Consider the following 22593-nt stretch of genomic DNA (forward strand, 5'->3'; position numbering starts at 1 on the left):
TTGATGAATACCGGCTATTGTGGGCAGCACGTGACGTGGTCGTGGGGCAAGTGTTAGTGCTGGATTGTATTCCCTTGCGCCAGGTCTTAGGTTAAGTTAGCGGTCCAAAACCTGCTGGTTGGTGGTGCCTCTTGCATCAAACATTACAAGAGGTGTTTTTTTACCCTTCCCTCTGTGGTTATTAGACAAATGGCTTCCTTTGTTAAGGAGGTACGATATGTCAACATGTCATAGCTGAAGGCACGGGATGAAACGACATAATTAGCACACGTTTAGAAGTTTCAAGTTGTTCAACCAGGCGATTACTCAAGAAACAAGCAGAGTCTCATTTACAACGTTGACCCCAGTAAAAAAAAAACATGGCCACGGTCGGTCAACGTTGGGCTGACGTTAGTTAGTCCAGCGGTTCCGACCACGTGCCAATGTTGGTCCAACGTTTTATGCTCACTGGGGGGATCTGAGCCACCGATTTGGAACACAGTTGGTATTCGTGCCATTTTCATAGCACAAGAAGGCGCTGTGTTTCACAGACGGGTATAGCCTACAGCAGTTTTGCGGGAGGTGGTGATGATTGCTTTGCGTTCTCCATGAGATGTCGACATGACATGGCAGCGGTCACTCCACAGCGCACATCGGTGACATCTTCGTGACCCTTTCAAAATGTAATACAGCCGGCTGGCTATCAGAACCGTATAGTTATATCGCTGCGTACCAAACGTCAAATTAAATATGAATTCCAATTTTTATTACCCAGGATAAGTAACCAAATACGTGTTTAATCCCCTTAGATATATTACAAGTAATGCAAGTGGGTACAACCTGTTTCAATTAAAAGCTATTGATGCTTTCTAAATGATGGTAATTATATATATAAATAGTTAAGGTGCAGCTCAGCAATTGCTTGCTCACACTAGAGCCTCTCTCTTCCACACTGACCAGATGTCTTGGAAGAGGTGAGAGTAACCACACTTTACACTTTACCCCACTGCCCACCAATTGACTAACCATGGGGTGATCATTTATAATGCTGGTTGACTAGAGCAGAGTGGATTTAACAAAAAAAAGTGTTCATTTCTGACAATATTTATTCCTTACAATTATTAAAGCTTCAATGCATTTATGACCATAAATAAAATGTTGTTTGATCTGAGCTTTTATCTAAACAGCTTTTTAATAAGAGATTATGTTGCATGCCGATGGGTTCGCACAACAAATACGAAATGGTACTGTACCTCCGATTAGCATGGTTGACTGTATGGTGCGAAAGAAATTCGAAATACATAAGTACCTTGGAACTCGGGAAGTGGTATACAGTAATACCATACGGTAATCCCATATCTTTGAGGACCAAGGGACAGTCTTCTCAATTGGTACACTCGGAAATGGTGTAATAAAAGACTTGACCACGATCTCTGGCTCAGTGTCCTTTATTTGGTCCGTACTGTATTACCCACACGGCTGTCTCCTCTTTGCTCAGTCCCCACAGTGCTGACTCCGATGTCTCTCTCTTCTCCACCAGCAGCCCCTCTGTTGGCCTCTGTCGCTCCTGTAGCCCCCACAGCAGCTCCGCTGCTGTTACTCACTCTCAGCCCCCCTGGCTGTAATCGCTGCTGCTCTTCTCCCTCTTGCTTACTCCGCAGCGCTGACAGCCTCGTGCTGTCTCTCTCTCTCTCTCTTCGTCGCTCCTGCGACTCTCTGCAGCCACACCGCTGCCTCCGACACACAGCCTTCCTGCTCCTGCGACTCTCTGCAGCCACACCGCTGCCTCTAACCCACAGCCTTCCTGGCTGTACTCTCCGCAGCTTCTCACCACCCTTTAGCTCCCTGCTATTCTCCGGGGTTGGCTCCCGCTGGCCAACGGTGCCCCCTCCTCACGTTCGCCCGCGCGGCCCCACTCTTTTCCATTCACACCCCGACTGACTTCTCCTTCCGGTTTACCCACTTAAGGACCCCAACCTTTTCACCCACGTCACCTGGCTCCGCCTCCCCGTGACGTCACATCCGGAAGGTCGCTTACGCCCGCATTACACCACCCTCCCCCGTAGAAAAAAACCCAGCCGACCTCGGCTGAACAATACCAAAGCGTAATGCGGTGAACCGACCTTCCGCGCTAAAGGACACCAAGCATGCAATATAACAACAGAACAATAACAACAAGTAACATCAACGGACGTACAGAAAGCATGCAATAAATACAAGGGTAAGAACAAGAACAACAACACAACATACAATCAACGAAACGTAAGTGATTTAGAGCGTGTGCGGGTCGCCGGACCGTCCCGGACGGTCGGCGGCCCGCTCGCAGAACGGGAACGCGATGGAACTCAATGAATGACAGGGAGTAATTCTCCTGTCGCGGTTGGAAGTCCACCAACGTCCCGTATTCCTGAAGAATCAGTCTTGGCCGTGTCCTTCGAATGTGCCTGCGGCGGGGTCAGAAGGGCTGCAGGGCTCGAAGGTCTCGCAGAGCTGGCAGGCGCCCTCCGAGCAGGGCACCTCGTCCCCCTCGGTTTCACGGCCGCCCTGTCTGGAACAGGTACGACAGGCGCTCTAGCAAGATCAGTGGACGCAGGCAGGGGAGAGTCGGCGGCAACAGACCCCGGCAAGGCAACATTGGGAGATGACGCATCACGTAGGGGAGCAACATATGGTTTCAACCGCGACGTATGAACAAACCATCGGCGAGAACCAATCTGAACGCGCGCCGACTGTGGATTGGGAACCTCAATGAGGCGCACAGGACCATGCCAAGGTTTGTGCAATTTAGGAGAGGTCCCCGGCCGCACCTGCGGGCAATGGAGCCAGGCCAGGTCTCCAACCTTCCAGGGGCACTCCCCCTCGGACCGCCGAGCATACCGCTCGTTCCGGGCCTGGGCTTTGGCCGTAGCTACGCGGGCATTTTCCCGCGCCTCCGTGACCCGGCGAACCGTGTCCTGAATGTATTCAGGAAGTGGTTTACGAGGTCCCTTCACCCCAGTACCCAATTGCACATCCACCGGAGGCACGTTTTCCCGACCATACATAAGGTAAAACGGCGAATACCCTGTAGCCGCATGAGGCGTCATCCTGTATGCCGAAAGCACTCCGGGGATGTGCAGATCCCAATCTGATTGCTGTTCACTCACAGTATGGCAAAGCATGGCAGACAATGTCCTGTTCAGCCGCTCGACCATACCATCCGTCTGCGGATGGTATGGGGATGTCCGTATTTTCTTAGTCCCAAGGCCTGCGCACACTTCCGCCAATAATTTAGAAGAGAAATTTCGGCCCTGGTCCGTGAGGAGTCTCTCAGGCGCCCCCTTATCCATAATGTACCCAAACAAAAAGGCGTCGGTGATGGCTGCGGCCGACTGATCGGGCAACGGCCAGGCCATTGGCCAACGGGAGAGATACTCAACCCCTACCAGCAAATATTTATTTCCCCTCGCCGATGGTGGGAAGGGTCCCAATATGTCCAGTGCCACCAATTCATTGACTCGAGACACCTGAATCGACTGGAGAGGCGGCACGTAAGGATGTTTAGGCGGCTTACGTCGGGCGCACTCAGGGCACGCGCGCACGTGCCCTACGACATCTGTCGCCATGCCGTGCCAAAAATAATGACGTTGCAACGTCAACAAAGTCTTCTGCACCCCTAAATGTAAGAGTGTCTCACAATGGAGAGTCCTAATCAACTCGAATCGCAAAGACGTCGGTACCACCACACGCCAGCTTTCCTGGACCCCTTCTCGCCACATAAGCAGACCATCTCGGAGAGCGGTTCGCGGCCCCACAGCCGAACTCGGACTCCCATTGTCCCTCGTAGACCGCTTCCGCATGGACAACAACGACTCATGCATCATCTGTTCCCGAATCCAGACAGACCGCGGCAGATTCAAAACCCCGTCAGTCCGTCCCGGTTCCATCGGAGTATCCGACTTCTCGACGGCCAACGTAAGCGGCTGAGGGGGGTTTAGAATCGGCGAACACCTATGCGTCCCCGACTCACATTTGCAAGGGGCTCGCCGCGGTAATCTGGAAAGTGCGTCAGCGTTCGCATGGCGCACCCCCTTCCGATGTTGAATTTGGAAGGAAAATTCCTGTAGCGTGTCCAACCAACGTGCCCACTGTCCAGATGGCTGGTCCATTTTAAGTGCATATTGCAAGGCCGCATGATCCGTTCGCACAACAAAGGAACGACCGTAAAGGTACGGTCGAAATTGCCGTAGGAAAAAAACAACCGCCAAAAGTTCTCTACGAGTGACACAGTAGCGAGTTTCCGCAGGAGACAAGACTCGGCTACCATACGCCACGATGCACTCTACACCCCCTTTAGACTGTGATAACACCGCCCCAATACCTGTGTCACTCGCGTCCGTATCAAGAATGAATGGGCGATCAAAATCGGGATAATCCAATGTTGGGGCCAATAGATCACGCAGACTCCGAAAGGCCGCCTCTTCCGGCTGTCCCCAAACAAACTTCCGTCCTTTACCCGTAAGGAGATGCAAGGGCCTCGCAATCGTCGCAAACCCCGGCACAAATCTTCGATAATACGAGGCAAATCCCAAAAACCGCCGAACATCCCCCACGGTGGCCGGAGTCGGCCAATCCCGGACGCACGCCGTCTTTTCCGGATCCGTGGACACCCCCTCAGCACTCACAATGTGCCCCAGATAACGGACGGACCGTTGCAGTAGGTGGCATTTCTTTGGTTTAAATTTTAAATTCGCAGAGCGCATCCTCGTGAACACTGTCTCCAGCCGTGTTAAATGTTCCTCAAATGTGCGGCTGAAGACAATGATATCGTCCAAATATATAAGACACGTCTCCCACTGCAACCCCGTCAAAACGAGCTCCATCAATCTTTGAAATGTGGCAGGGGCCGCATTCAATCCCATCGGGAGGCAGTTAAATTGAAATAACCCCTGCGGCGTACGGAAAGCGGTTTTCTCCCGTGAGGACTCGTCAAGGGGGAGCTGCCAAAATCCTGAAGAGAGGTCCAGTGTGGAAAAGAACTTAGCCCCCGACAATGCGTCAAGGGAGTCGTCCATACGCGGCAGGGGGTACGCATCTGCCACCGATATCTTATTCAATTTCCGGAAATCAACACAAAATCGCAAGTTGCCATCCTTTTTCTTAACCAAGACCACAGGAGCGCCCCATGGGCTGTTAGATGGCGATATGATGTCCGCAGCCAACATGCCTTCTACTGCCCCCCGAATGTGTTCTCGCTCCGCAGGACTCATCCGATGCGAATTTAATCGAATAGGGGCAGCGTTGCCCGTCTCAATGTGATGGGAAAGCAACGATGTGCGGCCCAGATCCAAATCATCGGAGCTGAACACATCCGAATACGTCAACAACAATTTACGCAGCGCATCACGTTGCTCCACGGACAGGGAAGAATTTTCGTCACATAAGTTAGCAATCCAACGATTATCCGAACCCCTCGGCTCGGAAACACCCGCGACCACTCCCCGGCTATGCGGACAATCGTGCGTCGCAAACGCCGTAGTGGCATGTGCCACAACCGTACCGGCCGGAACACGGATGTTTTCCACCCCCGCGTTAAGCACCTGTAAAAATGGTAATTGATCCGGCCGGACAATGGTCTGTGCCCCAACTAACGCCAATCCTGTTGTTATCGTGGCGGATGGCGACAACAAGACCCCTACTGCTCCCAGACGATTAGGCAGGGGCTTCCGATACCGCAAGGGTATAAGCATCTGTGAACCAGGTGGGATGTCCACAGATGCGACGGACAGCGCCTGCACCTGTACGGCCGAAGCAGGTCGCCCCCAGGGCGACGGCAGAAATGATATTTGACGGCCACCCGGCAATTCAATACAATTCTCATTGATTTTGATCAAAATGGGCATTCTAGCCAAAAAATCGGTGCCTAATAAGCAAGGAACCGCCAAAGATCTTGATATTAACACAACACCCGAAGCCGACACATCCCCAATAGATATCTTAGCATCCACCTGGCCCACGATACCCATACTACCCCCGTTCGCAGCGACGCACGACCCATAAACCGGGCGCACAGCCCCCGGCGGGATGCCCAACAGATGGAAAATGACATCCGATATAATAGTCGCAGACGCTCCAGAGTCGACCAAAATGCGCACGTCCACCCCTTGTATAGACCCCGGTACAGTGGACGAACCCGTAGCGGCCGCGACGACTCTCCGCGCCAATTTGCGCCACTGCGTCACCGAGCGACAAGGCCCCGTCGATGGCCTATCATGAATAACAACAATAGGGTCGCGCAACGAAGGTGATGGGTGAGGTGCAAAGCCTTGCCGGGCGTCTGGTGTGTGCCGACATGCCTGTTTCGGAGGGTCTTTGGGCGTCTTGTCCGGTACAGAAACCTCCCGCTGCGGCGGACCCGGGAAGCGGGCCCAGCAATCCTTGGCGTAATGGCCCCTACGGCCGCAGCGGAAGCAGTCGGCATCGTTGCGCCGAAGCGCAGGTCTTGCATCCCGGCGGCCCCGTTCCGATGGCGTAGCGCGCGGACCAGGGCCTCCGCGTCCCGACCATGGAGAGGAGGCGGCCGTCAGCTCCCGAGGACCCCGCTCATCCAGCACATAGACCGCCTTTGTGGGGTCCCACCCCATCGCGCCTCCGTCCTTGACGGGCCCACCCATCCATGCCGCCACTTGCTTCCAGCGACGGAGATTAAACTGCGCATCCAGACACTTTGCTGCCGCTCGGGACGTGAGCTTCTCATGCCCACACACAGGCATGGGGATCCCCAGATCCCGAGACAGCTCCAGCATTTTGCCTAATATGAGAGGCTCGAGCAGGTCCTGTGGCGTCTCCGGATAAGCTGCCATGGCCAGCTCCAGCACCGCACCTCTGAACGCCACGGGCGATTCCTCGGGTGCTCGCTGTCGTTGAGCGAATCGCCGATGCGCATCGTCAGGTGGCTCATAAGCGTCGGCCATTTCTTCAAAAACTCCGCATAAGGTCTTCTTTTTGTCGGCCGTTATGGAACGGAAAAATCGAACAGATTCATCGTCCAGTAGAGTCGGCAACACTTCCAAGGCCTCAGCATCGGTCCATCTTGCGGAACGTACCGCCGCCAAGAATCGGCAGGCGAAAGCGCTCCAATCACCCCTGATGGAGAATTCCTTAACTGTGGTGAGGTGGCGACTCCGACTCCTCTTCACGTTCTCTTCAATTGTTGGTTGTTCTGGAGGCAAATTCAAAAAGGCGTCGGCCCGCGGCGTGTCCAAGATGGCGGTTTGGCGCCGCGGGACGCGCAAGATGGCGGCTTCTTGCCGCGTGGCTAATGGCGGCGGCAGGGCAGGCAACGTGGTGGCCCGTGGAGCACCTTCAGCTTCCTCCGTCGTCCTCGGCGTGACGAGTTGACATAGCTGCGCCAGGACGTCCTTGAGTGCCTCCAGTTGCACCGCCATCTGTTGCCATCTCTGATCAGCGTCCGATGATGTTGACGGCCCCGCCATCGCGCCGACATCTTCCACACCCGTCCCCATGCTCGCTTCAGCAGAGCTCTCCTCCACCACCCCAGCAGGATCCATGGTTGGAGGGAATTCGTCGTCGTCGGACGATGAAGCTGATGCTGGCGGCGGAGTAATCTTCTTCCTCACTTGCTTCGACATGCCGTTTCACTTCTGGCACCAGTGTAATAAAAGACTTGACCACGATCTCTGGCTCAGTGTCCTTTATTTGGTCCGTACTGTATTACCCACACGGCTGTCTCCTCTTTGCTCAGTCCCCACAGTGCTGACTCCGATGTCTCTCTCTTCTCCACCAGCAGCCCCTCTGTTGGCCTCTGTCGCTCCTGTAGCCCCCACAGCAGCTCCGCTGCTGTTACTCACTCTCAGCCCCCCTGGCTGTAATCGCTGCTGCTCTTCTCCCTCTTGCTTACTCCGCAGCGCTGACAGCCTCGTGCTGTCTCTCTCTCTCTCTCTTCGTCGCTCCTGCGACTCTCTGCAGCCACACCGCTGCCTCCGACACACAGCCTTCCTGCTCCTGCGACTCTCTGCAGCCACACCGCTGCCTCTAACCCACAGCCTTCCTGGCTGTACTCTCCGCAGCTTCTCACCACCCTTTAGCTCCCTGCTATTCTCCGGGGTTGGCTCCCGCTGGCCAACGGTGCCCCCTCCTCACGTTCGCCCGCGCGGCCCCACTCTTTTCCATTCACACCCCGACTGACTTCTCCTTCCGGTTTACCCACTTAAGGACCCCAACCTTTTCACCCACGTCACCTGGCTCCGCCTCCCCGTGACGTCACATCCGGAAGGTCGCTTACGCCCGCATTACAATGGTATTACACTATAGGAGCCGTCCATAAATGACGTCACGCGATTTTTGACGACGTTTGACCCACCCCCCCATCGTCACATGGCGTCACAAAGAGTCAGACCCCCCTCTAAAAAAAACATGCTTCAAATTGCTGTAAACTATTGTTATTGTAGTGCCTATTAAATGTGGCGCTGCACTCTGATGTTGTAGGAGAAAACATTTATAAAAAAAAACTATTTGATTAAGTAGAACGTGTTGTCTAGATTTATTTAAAGTTTCGCATTTTGATGTGACGTCACATTTCTCGACCCCCCCCCCCTCGTCACACATCGTCACAAATGTCTGACCCCCTTGATGCGTGACGTCATTCATGGACGGCCCCATACGTGTAAATACATTTTTTTACACGTTCTATTTTTTTTCTTCAACACATCTCATAAAACTAGCCCATCCTCACCGGAAGCCCTTATTCAATAGGTCAGTCTTCACGGAGGAACGCTAACCTTTCAAAAGTACACCGTGGCTGGCTAAATGAATAATCAATCTGTCAATCACGAACCTTTATATAAAAACCAGGTAGGAGGCCATTGCGTTTCAAAGTCATTTTTAAATGAAACGTAGATTTACAAAAAACAGATTAATACTTGTCCCAGTATTTATTAAAACACGCAACATGTCGACTACATTTGACCTCCAGCAAGCTAACAAAGACATGCAAATATAAATGACAAAAATGTATCACCTCGTCATTTTATTCGTTGTGATTTCCGAAACTAATGTCATGTGGCTTTCTGGTTGAGATAAATTTGTGGCCTCGCCTGAATATAACAGTGATTGCGATTGATGTTCCCTGCCAGAGAACATGCGACCAGTTTCGTTGGTTCCATCCCAGTTTCTGGTGTGGCAAGCCTTCTTTTCTTAAACATATTCAACTCTTACATCCATACTTCTGCCATAAGTGATCATCCGCTGTCATTGTTGTTTCATATCCATCCCTCAATACGACTGTAAATTATGAAACCACAATATTGTTTTTATTAAGTTAATTTGCACAGTTAAGCCAAAATGCACCAATGTCATCACAAATCTGCACTCACATCCGGCGGTACAGTACTTGGTAAAGGGAAAACCAGTCATGACGTTAGATAAATAAAACACATTCCACGAGATTGGAGGATCAAGGTTGCATAAGGTTTGATTAAACCCATGAATAACACTTGTGTACGTATTCTGCGACCGGCAGTGTTTTATTTAACAAGGGAATGTTGTTTTCACGACGGGGAAGAAGACAAAGGTAATTCTTCTTGGTTCTTTCGATAAAGTCACGTAGAATGGAAATAATAAAATAATAAAATAAAACATAATTAAATAATTCTCACAAATAAAACATAATAAACGAATTCTCACAAATAAAACATAATAAAATAATTATCACTGTTATTATGTTTTATTTTATTATTGTATTATTTCCATTCTACGTGACTTTACCGAAAGAACCAAGAAGATGAATCCCTGCAGTCACGAAAGCTTTAAATCGAAACAAAGGTAATTGTCAGCACGAACTCCCCCATTGTCGATTTGGGCTTAAATCGACGCAGGACCTTTTGGAAGGAAGGTGGAGGGGAGGAGTGGGGTCTGTGTGTACGCCTCACTCGCCAATCCGACCCGAGTGGCAGCGCATTACAGATGTCGGTGCGCAGATATGCACCGTGAGCTATTATCTAAATGCCCATGTTGGGTAAGGTGGAGGCGGAGTGAACCAGGGGTGTGTATTGTGAGTCGCAATTGTATTAAGCAAGCGTGCGATGGTGGAAGATGTCAGGCTTCTGATCAACTTATTAATCATCAGCCATTTTATAGTTATGTAGGGTCTGATTTTTGGTTGCTTCATTGCTGTATTTTATCTGTTTCGATTTTGATGACCCAGGCCACGCTTGCAAATGAGACTCCTATCCTGGTCTCTTGCATTCTCATCTGGTTAAACGCACAAACATCACTTGATCCAGCTGCTGTCAACATGAAATGCAAAAATAACGCACGCGTTTTTTTCTTGTTTCTTTTGATAAAGTCACGTAGAAGGGAAATAATAAAATAATACAAATAAAACAATTAAATAAAAATTCTCACGACGTTTCAGCCGAAACGTCGTCGGCCGAAACGTCGTCGGCCGAAATGTCGTGAGAATTTTTATTTTATTATGTTTAATTTTTTTTATTTTATTATTTCTCTTCTACGTGACTTTACCGACAGAACCAAGAAGATAAATCCCTGCAGTCACGAAAGCCTTAAATCAAAATTCATGCTTTTTTTGTTGTTGCAATGGAGCATACATCAAAGTACTCATATATGAGTGAACAGCTTTTGTCAATCCGTTCTTCACCGGAGCGTGGTGAAGTTAGCTGGAGCTGGCACTTGAATGTGGGTTATCAAGCACAGCGTTCAGTGTGCTCAAAATTGCACCGCCCCCGTGCATAATTACTACATCGCGAAAGTGCATCTCTGCTAAAGGAGCAGTGTGCAAGCATTGCTTCTAGACGGAGGAAAATGAATTGCAACCGACAGTTGCAATCGGTTGCAACCTAGATGCGCAATTAAATGCGAATGGGGTTGGAGTGTTTCATCGCAATTTGTGTGAACGGTGGTGCCCAGGTTATGTAATCACAGGGCTGCATGCGGTCACATTTAGGGCAGAAATGTGAACGCACGCATTCCGTGCAATTAAACATTATTTGCTATATTATGCATGCAACTTGAATGAAAGTACTGCCCATATGTTGGATTGGCAAGTCTATATGAATGATCGTGGATTGACGTTTACTACATTACTACAGTCAAATGGTGCATACATATTGTAACCCCTAGCTAGTTATGAATAAAATCCTCAGTGAAAATTGTAATGCACTTTTAATACACTTGTATTTTCACAGGTGAGCATTCCTACATTTTCTTGTATAACCACGTGGAATTGCTTCCTCTCGAACCTCAAATTCAATGTAGACTGCCTTCCCACCTCTTGCCATGGCTCCGTGGCGCAGCTTTGTGAGTTGCTGACTCTATATTGTTGACTCGAGGGATCTGTGCCACACACAGCCGCTTTGTCACTGCAGTATGTAGCACAAGCACCATCCCCCTTGACAATATCCCACGACATGTATCCCACGACATGTATGAACACGTGAATGAATGCATCAACTTAAAAAAACACAAGTATTCACCATAATACAGGTTTTTGGGTTAGATCGCGTAAATATATAAATGTATCGTTAAAACCGCCACCACCCGACACAGCCAACTAGTAAGGGTTGTAACGTAAACAGAACGTGGCCAATTCGTCATTAGTACAGCACACCGGTGTGTTGGATAGCCAAGCTACAACATTTACAATCGGAGTACGACGTTTCGCCAGTAATTACAACTAGCTTCATCAGGCGACAGCAAGATTTGTGGAGAAACATAAGGGGGTGGTGAATAATGAATTCATACAAATGACAATGGGTGTCCATTGCCCGTTGGGTTATTTACATGGTAATAAATGTACATTATGCATGCACATTATGCAAGCCCATTGTTAGGCTCATAAGTTTAGGTTAATAGGCATTCACCTAGAGATTTGAAATGGCGCAGCGAGAAGCCGCCCTGCGTTATTGTAACCGCTATTGCAGGCAGGTTGTTTATTCTGTTTTTGCCACGAGGAAACAGTGAGATTTGCATGATTTACATGTTCATGTTGAAATGTAATAATCCATAAATATGGCTTTCTAGCACTTCAGTAGATGCCATTTTAAGTTGATTGAATGGGATGGAGAAGTATGTTGTGAGTCAGACATTACTATACAGTAGGGATGTGTTTTGCCCCCCTCTCAATTATCAGACTAATTCGAAATTTCAGAACATTGATACTTAGATGAAACATTTTTGGACAATTTTAGTATTTCCAATAACTTCTGTGATGTCATTTATGTGGTTCAAACTTAATTTGGAGCTTTCGCGACTGCAGGAATAACTCTTTGGTTTTTTCGGTAAAGTCACGCATAAAGACAAAATAATTAATTAATTAAAAAAAATTCTGTATGCTAGTATTTAATTTCTTATTTTATCTTTATACGTGACTTTACCGAAAGAACCAAAGAGTAATTTCTGTGCTTTTCTTTCCAAAGCTACGTCACGTGGCATTGGGTGACATTGGCATCTCATAAATTTTGTTTGTCTCGTATGTTACGTCTTTTTTGTAAAGTATCCTAGCCTGAATGTGCATAAGCATCTAATGTGATAATAGATTCTGAGACTCTCTATGTAATACATCTATCGTGAGCTTTCAATCCAATGTTAATTGATGAGTAGTAACATGCCTATTAACCTTCTTGGTTCTTTCGGTAAAGTCACGTAGAAGGGAAGTAATAAAATAATAAAAATAAAACATAATAAAATAAAATAATTCTCACGACGTTTCGGCTACAACGCAAGCAGCCGTCTTCAGGTGAAGAATGAGACACTACCAAGCTAGGAGCTTATATATAAGCTGGGTTGGAGGTGGAAGAGCGCCTTAACAAATAAAAGAATGTGCATATGAAGAGGAATTTAGCATATTCATATGCACATTCTTTTTTTTAACGCGCTCTTCCACCTCCAACCCAGCTTATATATAAGCTCCTAGCTTGGTAGTGTCTCATTCTTCACCTGAAGACGGCTGCTTGCGTTGTAGCCGAAACGTCGTGAGAATTATTTTATTTTATTATGTTTTATTTTTATTATTTTATTACTTCCCTTCTACGTGACTTTACCGAAAGAACCAAGAAGATGAATCCCTGCAGTCACGAAAGCTTAAAATCGAACTTTAAATGCCTATTAACATCAAAGTGTCCCACGAGCCAATTTAGTGAAGACAAATGCCAAGTACCAGCACCTAATGATGCCATTGAGAAGTTTCCCACTTCATCATCAATTATTCCCTCAGAAGAGCTGCGATGGAGTTTACATGCGTGTTAGGTTTCTCCGTGAGCCCATTGGTGCCGGCCTATGCATAACCGCGTAAGAAAATAATAAAAGTATCATAATGAAACTCAAATATTGGGGTATTGCCAAGAAGACAGAGAGAAAACAAAAACTGGACAGAAACCTGTTTTGTGTGGTGCGGCATTTATTTGGTAACTCTCCAATGGTGCCAATGTTCTCTTGGCAGCGAGCCTTCTTTACTCGGGTCACGCTCATCATGAGAGACATATTTCATTCGTGTTGCAGATATCTCTTTCAAACGAGGCCAGGTTTTAAGTTGTAGCCTTCATTATCCCCTCATATCGTTTCAAAGCACCAGCACAGATGCCGGCTCTCCGGAATGCTCGTAAGAAGGGATGCTGGCAGCACAAAATACAATGTTTATGTTGTGCACAGCTTTGCTCTCCCCATTGGGAGACGTTTCCTTTGACAGTTTTCGCGTGCGTCTGTGGGTGCGTGTGATCGTGTTTGTGGCCGGTCAATAAAGTGACAGGACACTGAGCTCCAGTCTCAATGTGGCACATTAGGAATGGACCACTCTGTTAACAAGTCCTCATGTTCATCTTCTTGGTTTTCTTCGGTAAAGTCACGTAGAAGGGAAATAATAATATAATAAAATAATAATAAAATCATTCTCACGACGTTTCGGCCACAACGCAAGCAGCCGTCCTCAGGTGAAGAACAGGTCTGTCGGAAAGACAGCGTCTGAATGAACACCACCAGGCTTGGCAGCGTATATTTAAGCTGGGTTGGAGGGGGAAGAGCGCCTTGACAACCCAGCTTAAATATACGCTGCCAAGCTTGGTGTCGGAAAGACAGCGTCTGAATGAACACCACCAGGCTTGGCAGCGTATATTTAAGCTGGGTTGGAGGGGGAAGAGCGCCTTGACAACCCAGCTTAAATATACGCTGCCAAGCTTGGTGGTGTTCATTCAGACGCTGTCTTTCCGACAGACCTGTTCTTCACCTAAGGACGGCTGCTTGCGTTGTGGCCGAAACGTCGTGAGAATTATTTTATTATGTTTTATTTGTATTATTTTATTATTTCCCTTCTACGTGACTTTACCGAAAGAACCAAGAAGATGAATCCCTGCAATCACGAAAGCTTTAAATCGAAATTTTATTGTTTTATAATTTTATTATGTTTTATTTTTATTATTTTATTATGTTTTATTTTTCTTATTTTATTATGCTGTATTTTTATTATGTTTTATTTGTATTATTTTACTATGTTTTATTTTTATTATTTTATTATTTCCCTTCTACGTGACTTTACCGAAAGAACCAAGAAGATGAATCCCTGCAGTCACGAAAGCTTTAAATCGAAAGTCCTCATGTGCTGTGCAGTACATCAATACACGTGTGTACACCAGCATGCGATGACTGAGTTGGGCCTGTGGGGGGGGCTGGCAGGGTTAATGATTAACCGGACGTGTACACCAGTCACGTGGTTAATGGCGACTCGGTGAAGATTGCTGTGTGTGTGACACCATGTGCTGTTGCATTCTACAGATTAACCACAATAAATGTGTTTGCCCTCGATTTGGAGCACCTGCCCAACGTCCTTCATTTCGAGTGTGCAACATCAAAGACCTACATTCAGTTCCATTCCGAACATGAACCTCACTAGGTCGGCTCAGCCTAAAATAGTTTATACGTAAGGCTGTTGACTAATGAACAGCAATGGCGGAGACAAATGTGGCACAGTATGATAGGTGTGTACAAGGTGTATTTACCCAAACATACCAGCCTAGCTAACATGGAGGTCTTTGTTTATATGTGTGATTGTGTTTGGGCGGTTGTGACCTACAAATCTGCACAGGCCAACACCCTTGATGATTATCTAAACCGCTCTTAGGTCTTCCTCAGGTCGAATCAGCCTCATAGGTGCTCGCTAACAGCACTTGCACCAAAAGTCTATGGAGACTTTATGGGGGATCTTAGTCTGTGTGTATGTACGTATGATGAACTGAACATTGTTGTGCCATCAATGACACAAATTCACCTGTAATAAACATACTTGGTATACTCTCGCAACATTCCACAGACTGACTACGAAAATATATTTAAGGTAATTAGAATGATATGCTTCTATGTTGGTAATTGATCACGGAAGCGTATTGCCATAACACTCCAGTAACACCATCTACACATAATGAGTCGTAACAGCTCGTAATGCCGTGTATGCTCTCCTGGTGGGAATCCAGCTGAGATTCAACACTAATGAGTTACCTTGAGAGACAGTGTTCACCCTGCGGTGATTTAATGAGTCTAATTATAATTATGTGCGGAGGATTCTAACCCAGGTTACCACTTGCTAGCTGGATAAGTGCCTTCCCCGTTTGCCTTGTGGGTCGAAGGGGCCTATCTGACCATGTGCTACGGGGTTGTGGATGCGGGGAGCATATAACAATGGGAGTATAGCGAAGCGCAACAATGGGCTTTGCTGCAAAACCCTCCACTGCTTGGTGCAGCAGCGCATCAAAGCACTTCTAGATTTGAAGCTTTCATAACTGCAAGGATTCATACTCTTAGGTTTTTTCGGTAAAGTCACGTACGTAAAAATAAAACTAAATAATAAAAATGATAAAAATGATAATAGAAATAAAATAATAAATCACGTGATTTATTTTATTTTATTTATATTATCATTTTTATCATTTTATTTATTTTTACCTACGGGACTTTACCGAAAAAACCTAAGAGTATTTAAAGCACTTGTCCAGGTTCAATCGTGATTAAACTTCTGACATCTGATGACACCGGGCACATTCCACGTGATTCGGTCATAGGCTTGTGAAATATAATTGCATAGTACAATCATGATATTTGTTTTTTTGTGTGTGTGTACGTATAATAATAATAACAACAATTACTATTACGACATTATTATTACAACATTTCGCGCAATTACGTTTAACGGTTTAGCAGTTTGCCAGAGTGGCCATCTTTTTTTGACCCTGGAGGTTGCAACCTCCTCGGCGGCGCGAGGTCATTGATGGACAGTGACGTCACCGCTTCGCATTCGTGAGCGAAAATCAAACGCCGGGGGTGCCGTCAAATCCACTGTCATGAATTTGAAACGGGACTTGCATTCCATGATAGTGTAAGTTGTAGATGCGAATAAGCGGCAGCATGACCAATAAAATATACGAAACATATTGTTTTATTTCACCAGGTAAGGATTAAGCAAGTGCGGGGCTTGCAGCACATGTTATAAAGGGGCCCTAAATTAATAAATAAATAAACACGTCAATATTAAAACACGTACATTTTTAACTTGCATAGAAAAGTAATTGTATTGTTTTCATTTGCTATACAGCCAAATAATACGACAAATCGCAAACCTTAAACACCCAGTTCATAAAAGTTGAAGGCAGTATAGTACTATAATAATAGAGCAAGTGCATAATTACTGAACCGGAACTGATAGCTTGAAAGCATTTAGCGCGGGGCCCTTGAAAGTGCGGGACCTGTAGCATATGCTACTTTTGCTCATAGGATAATCCGACACTGACTTATGAATTTGAAATGGGACTAATGTGTAGCACGACCAATAAAATATACGAAACACATTGTTTTATTTCACCAGGTCAGGCCCACTTTGAGCTGTATAGCTCTTGTCCAGAAACGACCTGGCCACAGATGATAGCTCAACGAAGTAGGGAAATGTATAACAGCCAAATAGTCGTAGCGCTTGTTTCTAAATGTCGAGGGGGGAAAACTGGAGGACCCGGAGAAAAATCCACACGACCAGGCGGAGAACATGCAAACTCGACAAATACAGGCGTCAACCGATTTATTTGGGTCTAAGTTAATTGGTTTTGGGGTATTTTAAACCTCATGATAAATCACGTAAATAGACTTTCAGATTATACCCCGTTCATTGGTATTGGCGGAGCGGTCTTGGAGGAGTTCTTCACTGATAAATAAAAACATCAATATTTACGTACAGATTGATTACTTACGTGTATTGATGGGTTGTGCTGAATGGGCCCCACGGTGGAGTATATAGCGTCCGAAACCCCAGTTGACTTTATTTAACATGTCACAATTTATCTTCTTGGTTCTTTCGGTAAAGTCACGTAGAATGAAAATAATAAAATAATACAAATAAAACGTAATAAAATAATTCTCACGACGTTTCGGCCACAACGCAAGCAGCCGTCTTCAGGTGGAGAACAGGTCTGTCTACCGAAAGAACCAAGAAGATGAATCCCTGCAGTCACGAAAGCTTTAAATCGAAATGTCACAATTTACTTAGGAATTTCTTAAAATTGAAACCAGTTCAGACTTTGCTTGCCTGAAAACATTGATCCAGTAGATGTGAAGGCTTCAAGACAGTGACGTGGCCTAGCAGAGCCACATTCGCCGCTTGTTGCAGAGATTCACGGTTCGAATCCAGCGGCCGCCTTGGTTACCGCAGGTGCGATAGCCATAACGCACGCCGTCTGCTTCACAGTGGACGTTAAATATCCCACGGCGGCGTTCGTATAAGGACCATTGTGTGATTATGTCGGCTTCCAAATTTGCCGTCCTCCAAAGTGACCCACAAATACTCAACTGGGATGATACATAGCAATCATCGCCCCCAACAAATGCCCAAGATGACGTACAAGTGAAACTTCCTGGTCTCTTGAGATCTCACCTGGTTGAATAACATAGCATAGGCTAAAAACCTAACTGTGATTGCATTTTTAGTCTTCGCCATATTTGAATAATTACCTGAATTCTTCATAACGATTATTAATTTAGTCCTTTCATCTATTTTTACGTTTTCCATTTCAATGGTGGGGTTTTATTTTGTGCTGAATTTACGAATCGTAATGCGTGCATGCACACTCTAGGAAACAGCGTCCTCTCTCATTTACAGATAATTTGATGTCGTGAAACCTTCCAATTACACTGAGAAAATGTGCTCGCGAGCAGATAATTACACTGATTAATTTCAAGGTGCTGATTCCAAATCTGATCTCAGATTTGCTCTATCACATCCCTTTTTTATGCTATCGGCATACCCCATTTTCATTGATTTTTCCCGAAATTAACTTTGTCACTTATGATTGCAAGTTGTTGCTAGTCAGTGACTGCTTTAGTGTTAAAATATGGTGCTGTATTTTTAGGATAGTGTGTTTATAATATCATTTTATGTAGATATCCACATTTATTTAATATTTTTCTTCTGCCGTTTTTATTGAAAATGCAATATTTGATATCTCAAAAACCTGATGTGATAGACAAAACTGATACCAGATTTGGAATCAGCACCCCAAAATGACATTAAAACCGTTGGAATACCTTATGCCAGAAAAAGTGTGTTGACCAGTGTAATCAAAGTTCCCCAATGCCCTGGGCTATCGCCTGCGCTCCCACGCTGAATGTATTGAAACATACATTCAGTGCGCCTTTTGGCGTAAACAAAAAACAACAGTTTCAAAGACAATACATATATTATCAGAGCATGTTCACCACAAGTACGTGTTGTTAATGCAGACTTGATTCCTTGCCAAAGGTTTATATTTGGTGTTTGAACATCTCAATACCTATTCTTGGTTCTTTCGGTAAAGTCACGTAGAAGGGAAATAATAAGAACCAGGAATATGAATCCCTGCAGTCACGAAAGCTTTAAATCGAAATCTTAATACCTGTTTTATTGTCAGAAAGGGTCAAACCTATTCTTATTTTTTCATACTGAATCTATTGCTTGGGTCATCTTGGCCTGTGTGGTGCCCCACTACAGACTCCGCTGACTGTGCTTGATGTGATGTCTCCTTTGTTTCCGCAGATATTCCGCTGGCCCCTGGCCACTGCAATCAATGGAAGTGAAACCTTGGAAGTCCAAGTTTACAATCATGGCAAGCTACTCTCTAAAAGGTAGAAGTTGTGCATGTATAGATGCGTGTGTTTGCTTGGTACGAGCAGTGTCAAGATCGGCCTCTACGGAGGAGACTCGTGAAGGACGCTACTCTGCAGTTGGAAACAGTCACCCTCCAACAACAGCGGATGGCAGATGAGTGATGCTCACAATGGCGAGTACTGGGTTGCTAAAAGGCAGCGAGTTGGCACAGTAGGGAGCACAGGTGGTGCATCTGCCAGTCATCTCAGTCAGTCGACCCATGGCACCTGGGTCTGTCTCGTGACCTCCTGTCAGTGAGCTTTCAACAATTCACTTGGCCTCAAAGTGCACCTAGCCTGACGCAAACGCCACGGTGACGTTACCGCCACTTCGCCGCGAATGGCAATTGTTGTTGTTGTTGTTCGCTTGCGTGCTTGCATCTGCCAGTCATCTCGTCTGGTTAAACCCATGACACTTACGATTTGCAGCAATGTCTTGCTGTGTGCAGAGCATCACTTTGCGAAGTTGAGCTCGTTGTGGCATTACCATTTAACATGCAGCGCGGTCGCCTGCGTGGAAGTCACGAACTGTGGGATGGGGTGGGGGGGAGTGCGATTTGGGCGCCGCAGTGGCGAGATGTTAACTACCTCGCCTGGTATACAAGAGGTCGTTGGTTCGATCCCGACCCTGACGCCTGCTGCTGTATATTTGGAGTTTGCGTGTCTCTCTCTCATCATCATCACGGTGACTATGAGATGTTAACTACCTCGCCTGGTATACAGGAGGTCGTTGGTTCGATCCCGACCGTGACGCCTGCTGCTGTACATTTGGAGTTTGCGTGTCTCTCTCTCATCATCATCACGGTGACTATGAGATGTTAACTACCTCGCCTGGTATACAGGAGGTCGTTGGTTCGATCCCGACCCTGACGCCTGCTGTTGTATATTTGGAGTTTGCGTGTCTCTCTCTCATCATCATCACGGTGACTATGAGGTGTTAACTACCTCGCCTGGTATACAGGAGGTCGTTGGTTCGATCCCGACCCTGACGCCTGCTGTTGTATATTTGGAGTTTGCGTGTGTCTCTCTCCCCGTCGTCTCGTGGATTTATCTCCGGGTCCTTCGGCTTTTCCCTCCACATTTAGAAACATGCCTTCAGAGTATTTGGTTGCTATAATTTTCCACATGATAACCAACTTCACTGGGCTACCATTTGTGGCCAGGTTACTTCTGAAAAAGAGCTACGTAGTCTTCTTAGTTCTTTCGGTAAAGTCACGTAGAAGGGAAATAATAAAATAAAAAAAGGAAACATAATAAAATAAGAATTTTATTATGTTTGCTTTTTTATTATTTTATTATGTCCCTTCTACGTGACTTTACCGAAAGAACCAAGAAGATAAATCCCTGCAGTCACGAAAGCTTTAAATCGAAAAGAGCTACATAGATCAGTGGGCCTTATCTGGTCAAATAATGTTTTTGTTTCGTTTGAAAAGACAGCCCTGAGGATGCCTGCGTCTGTGGGACAAACACGTGGCACAAACGACACATTTGTCACCCCCCCCCCCGTGCGTCGCTACCATTCAATCTCTCGTGCAAATTCCTCACAGCAGCTCGGAGCTGCCGGCGGGGCGACTTACGCTACGTAGGCGATGTCAGCACTGGAACAATGTCTGTCGGGCGTGCGGCAAACCGCTTGTCGCCTATTCTTAGGTTTTTTTCGGTAAAGTCACGTAGGTAAAACATTGAAATTAATAAAACCGCTTGTCGCCTCTCCAAGATTGCCCTCGCCCACACACATTTTGCCAGCCGTGCCGGCAATAGCACCGCGTGGTGTGCTTCTTGGTCGCGTGGAAATCGAACGTCCAAAGCGTGCAAGCGCACTTGGAACATTTGTTATCCACGTTTAACCTGCAAATTGGGTTTGCTGGTGCAAGTCTTTACAATGCAGCAACTCGTAGGTGAGGTTGTTGGATGAGATGGAATTTGAAGCCTGAAGTGTGATGGGCATGTCCCCCCGTGGGACACAGTGTGCGTCTCTGCTCTATCTACATTGAGTTTGAGTGGCGAGTTGTTGACTGCCTCGCCTGGTGTACAGGAGGTGGTGGGTTTGATCCTGGCCCTGACGCCTGCTGCTGTATATTTGGAGTTGGTGTGTTCTCTCTCCTCGTGGTCACGTGGATTTTTATCCAGGTCATCTCGTTTTTCCCTCCATGTTTGGAAATGTGCGTTTGGAGTCCAGTATTTGGCTGATCTACATTTCCACATCATAAGCCACTTCATTGAGCTATAATTTGTGGCCAGGTCGCTTCTGAAAAAGAGCTTTATATCTTCTTGGTTCTTTCGGTAAAGTCACGTAGAATGGAAATAATAAAATAATAAAAATAAAACATAATAAAATAATTCTCACGACGTTTCGGCCACAACGCAAGCAGCCGTCCTCAGGTGAAGAACAGGTCTGTCTGTCTGTCTGTCTGTCGACAGACCTGTTCTTCACCTGAGGACGGCTGAATCCCTGCAGTCACGAAAGCTTTAAATCGGAAAAAGAGCTGTATAGTTCAGTGGGCCTTACCTGATAAAATAAAAAAATAACTGTATATACATGGGTTGTCTCCAGGCACTCTATAGCTTCCTTCCATACAAATACAGTACAGTATACTCAAAAAAGAAATTGGTCGTCTGTTGCCATGTGCCCATACTTGTTTCTAATATTATTTTTAGAGGCAAAGATCGTTACGGTGGTGTCATCGGTGTCGTGTGTGTGGTTGTTGCAGGGTTTTTATTTTTTTTACCGCAGGTGATGTTTTAAAATTAGTCCTGCACGGGTGCCACCCTGTGACATGCAATTTCTCTGACGTTTTTTTTTATTAATTTGAAAACACTGCTCCTTTGACTACTAAATCAACATCCATGGGCTGGCCAGTGTAGAATTGTACAAAGTCAACTGGGCAGTTGATTCGCGTCAACATTTTCGGGGTTTTTTTGCAGCTGTATGGTAGATATGTTTATGTGAAGTTATCTATAATATTGTGTCTGTTTTATATAGATATATATTACGTACTTACATTGAATGCTTGAGCTGGTGGGCTGGATATTGTTGGCATTTAGCAGCGTAAGTTGTAAGCGTTTAGCGGCATAACAGGCAGGCACTTGAAATTAAACATTTAACTTATTGTAAATGCTTCAGAATAAAAACTACTTCGGGCTATGCTTTCTTTCTTCTGTCTGTCCTAAGCAGCATTTATCTTTACTCTAAAGGGCTTGCCAACTCCGTGTGAGTTTTAAAAAAATGGTCCATTTGTAACATCAATCAGTCTCACATTTAAACTTTAGATGGGGTAAAGCTATTCATGTTTTGCATCTCAAGCCTTTTTTACTTTAGATGTCAAACCATAATTGGCTTGTTCTAATTTAGTTAAAACATAATTAGTGTTTATTTAAAACTCGTAACAGTTCAACTTTGAAACCTACCTGTAACAATCAGGACATGTCAAATGTCTTTTCACATGATGC

At 46.1% G+C, this 22593-nt stretch overlaps 1 protein-coding gene across 1 annotated transcript in view; it reads left to right on the forward strand.

Moving 5' to 3' along the window:
• LOC144725110 (otoferlin-like) overlaps window positions 1-22593 on the forward strand; it is a 46145-nt gene that overhangs the window by 12989 nt on the left and 10563 nt on the right. Inside the window, exon 3 of the mRNA XM_078604581.1 lies at window positions 19034-19122. Within this exon, the coding sequence (XP_078460707.1) occupies window positions 19034-19122 (89 nt within the window). The remainder of the gene's footprint in view (window positions 1-19033; window positions 19123-22593) is intronic.

The sequence above is a fragment of the Lampetra planeri genome, chromosome 22, assembly GCF_965212315.1.
Source record: "Lampetra planeri chromosome 22, kcLamPlan1.2.h2, whole genome shotgun sequence".
Lineage (NCBI taxonomy): Eukaryota > Metazoa > Chordata > Hyperoartia > Petromyzontiformes > Petromyzontidae > Lampetra > Lampetra planeri.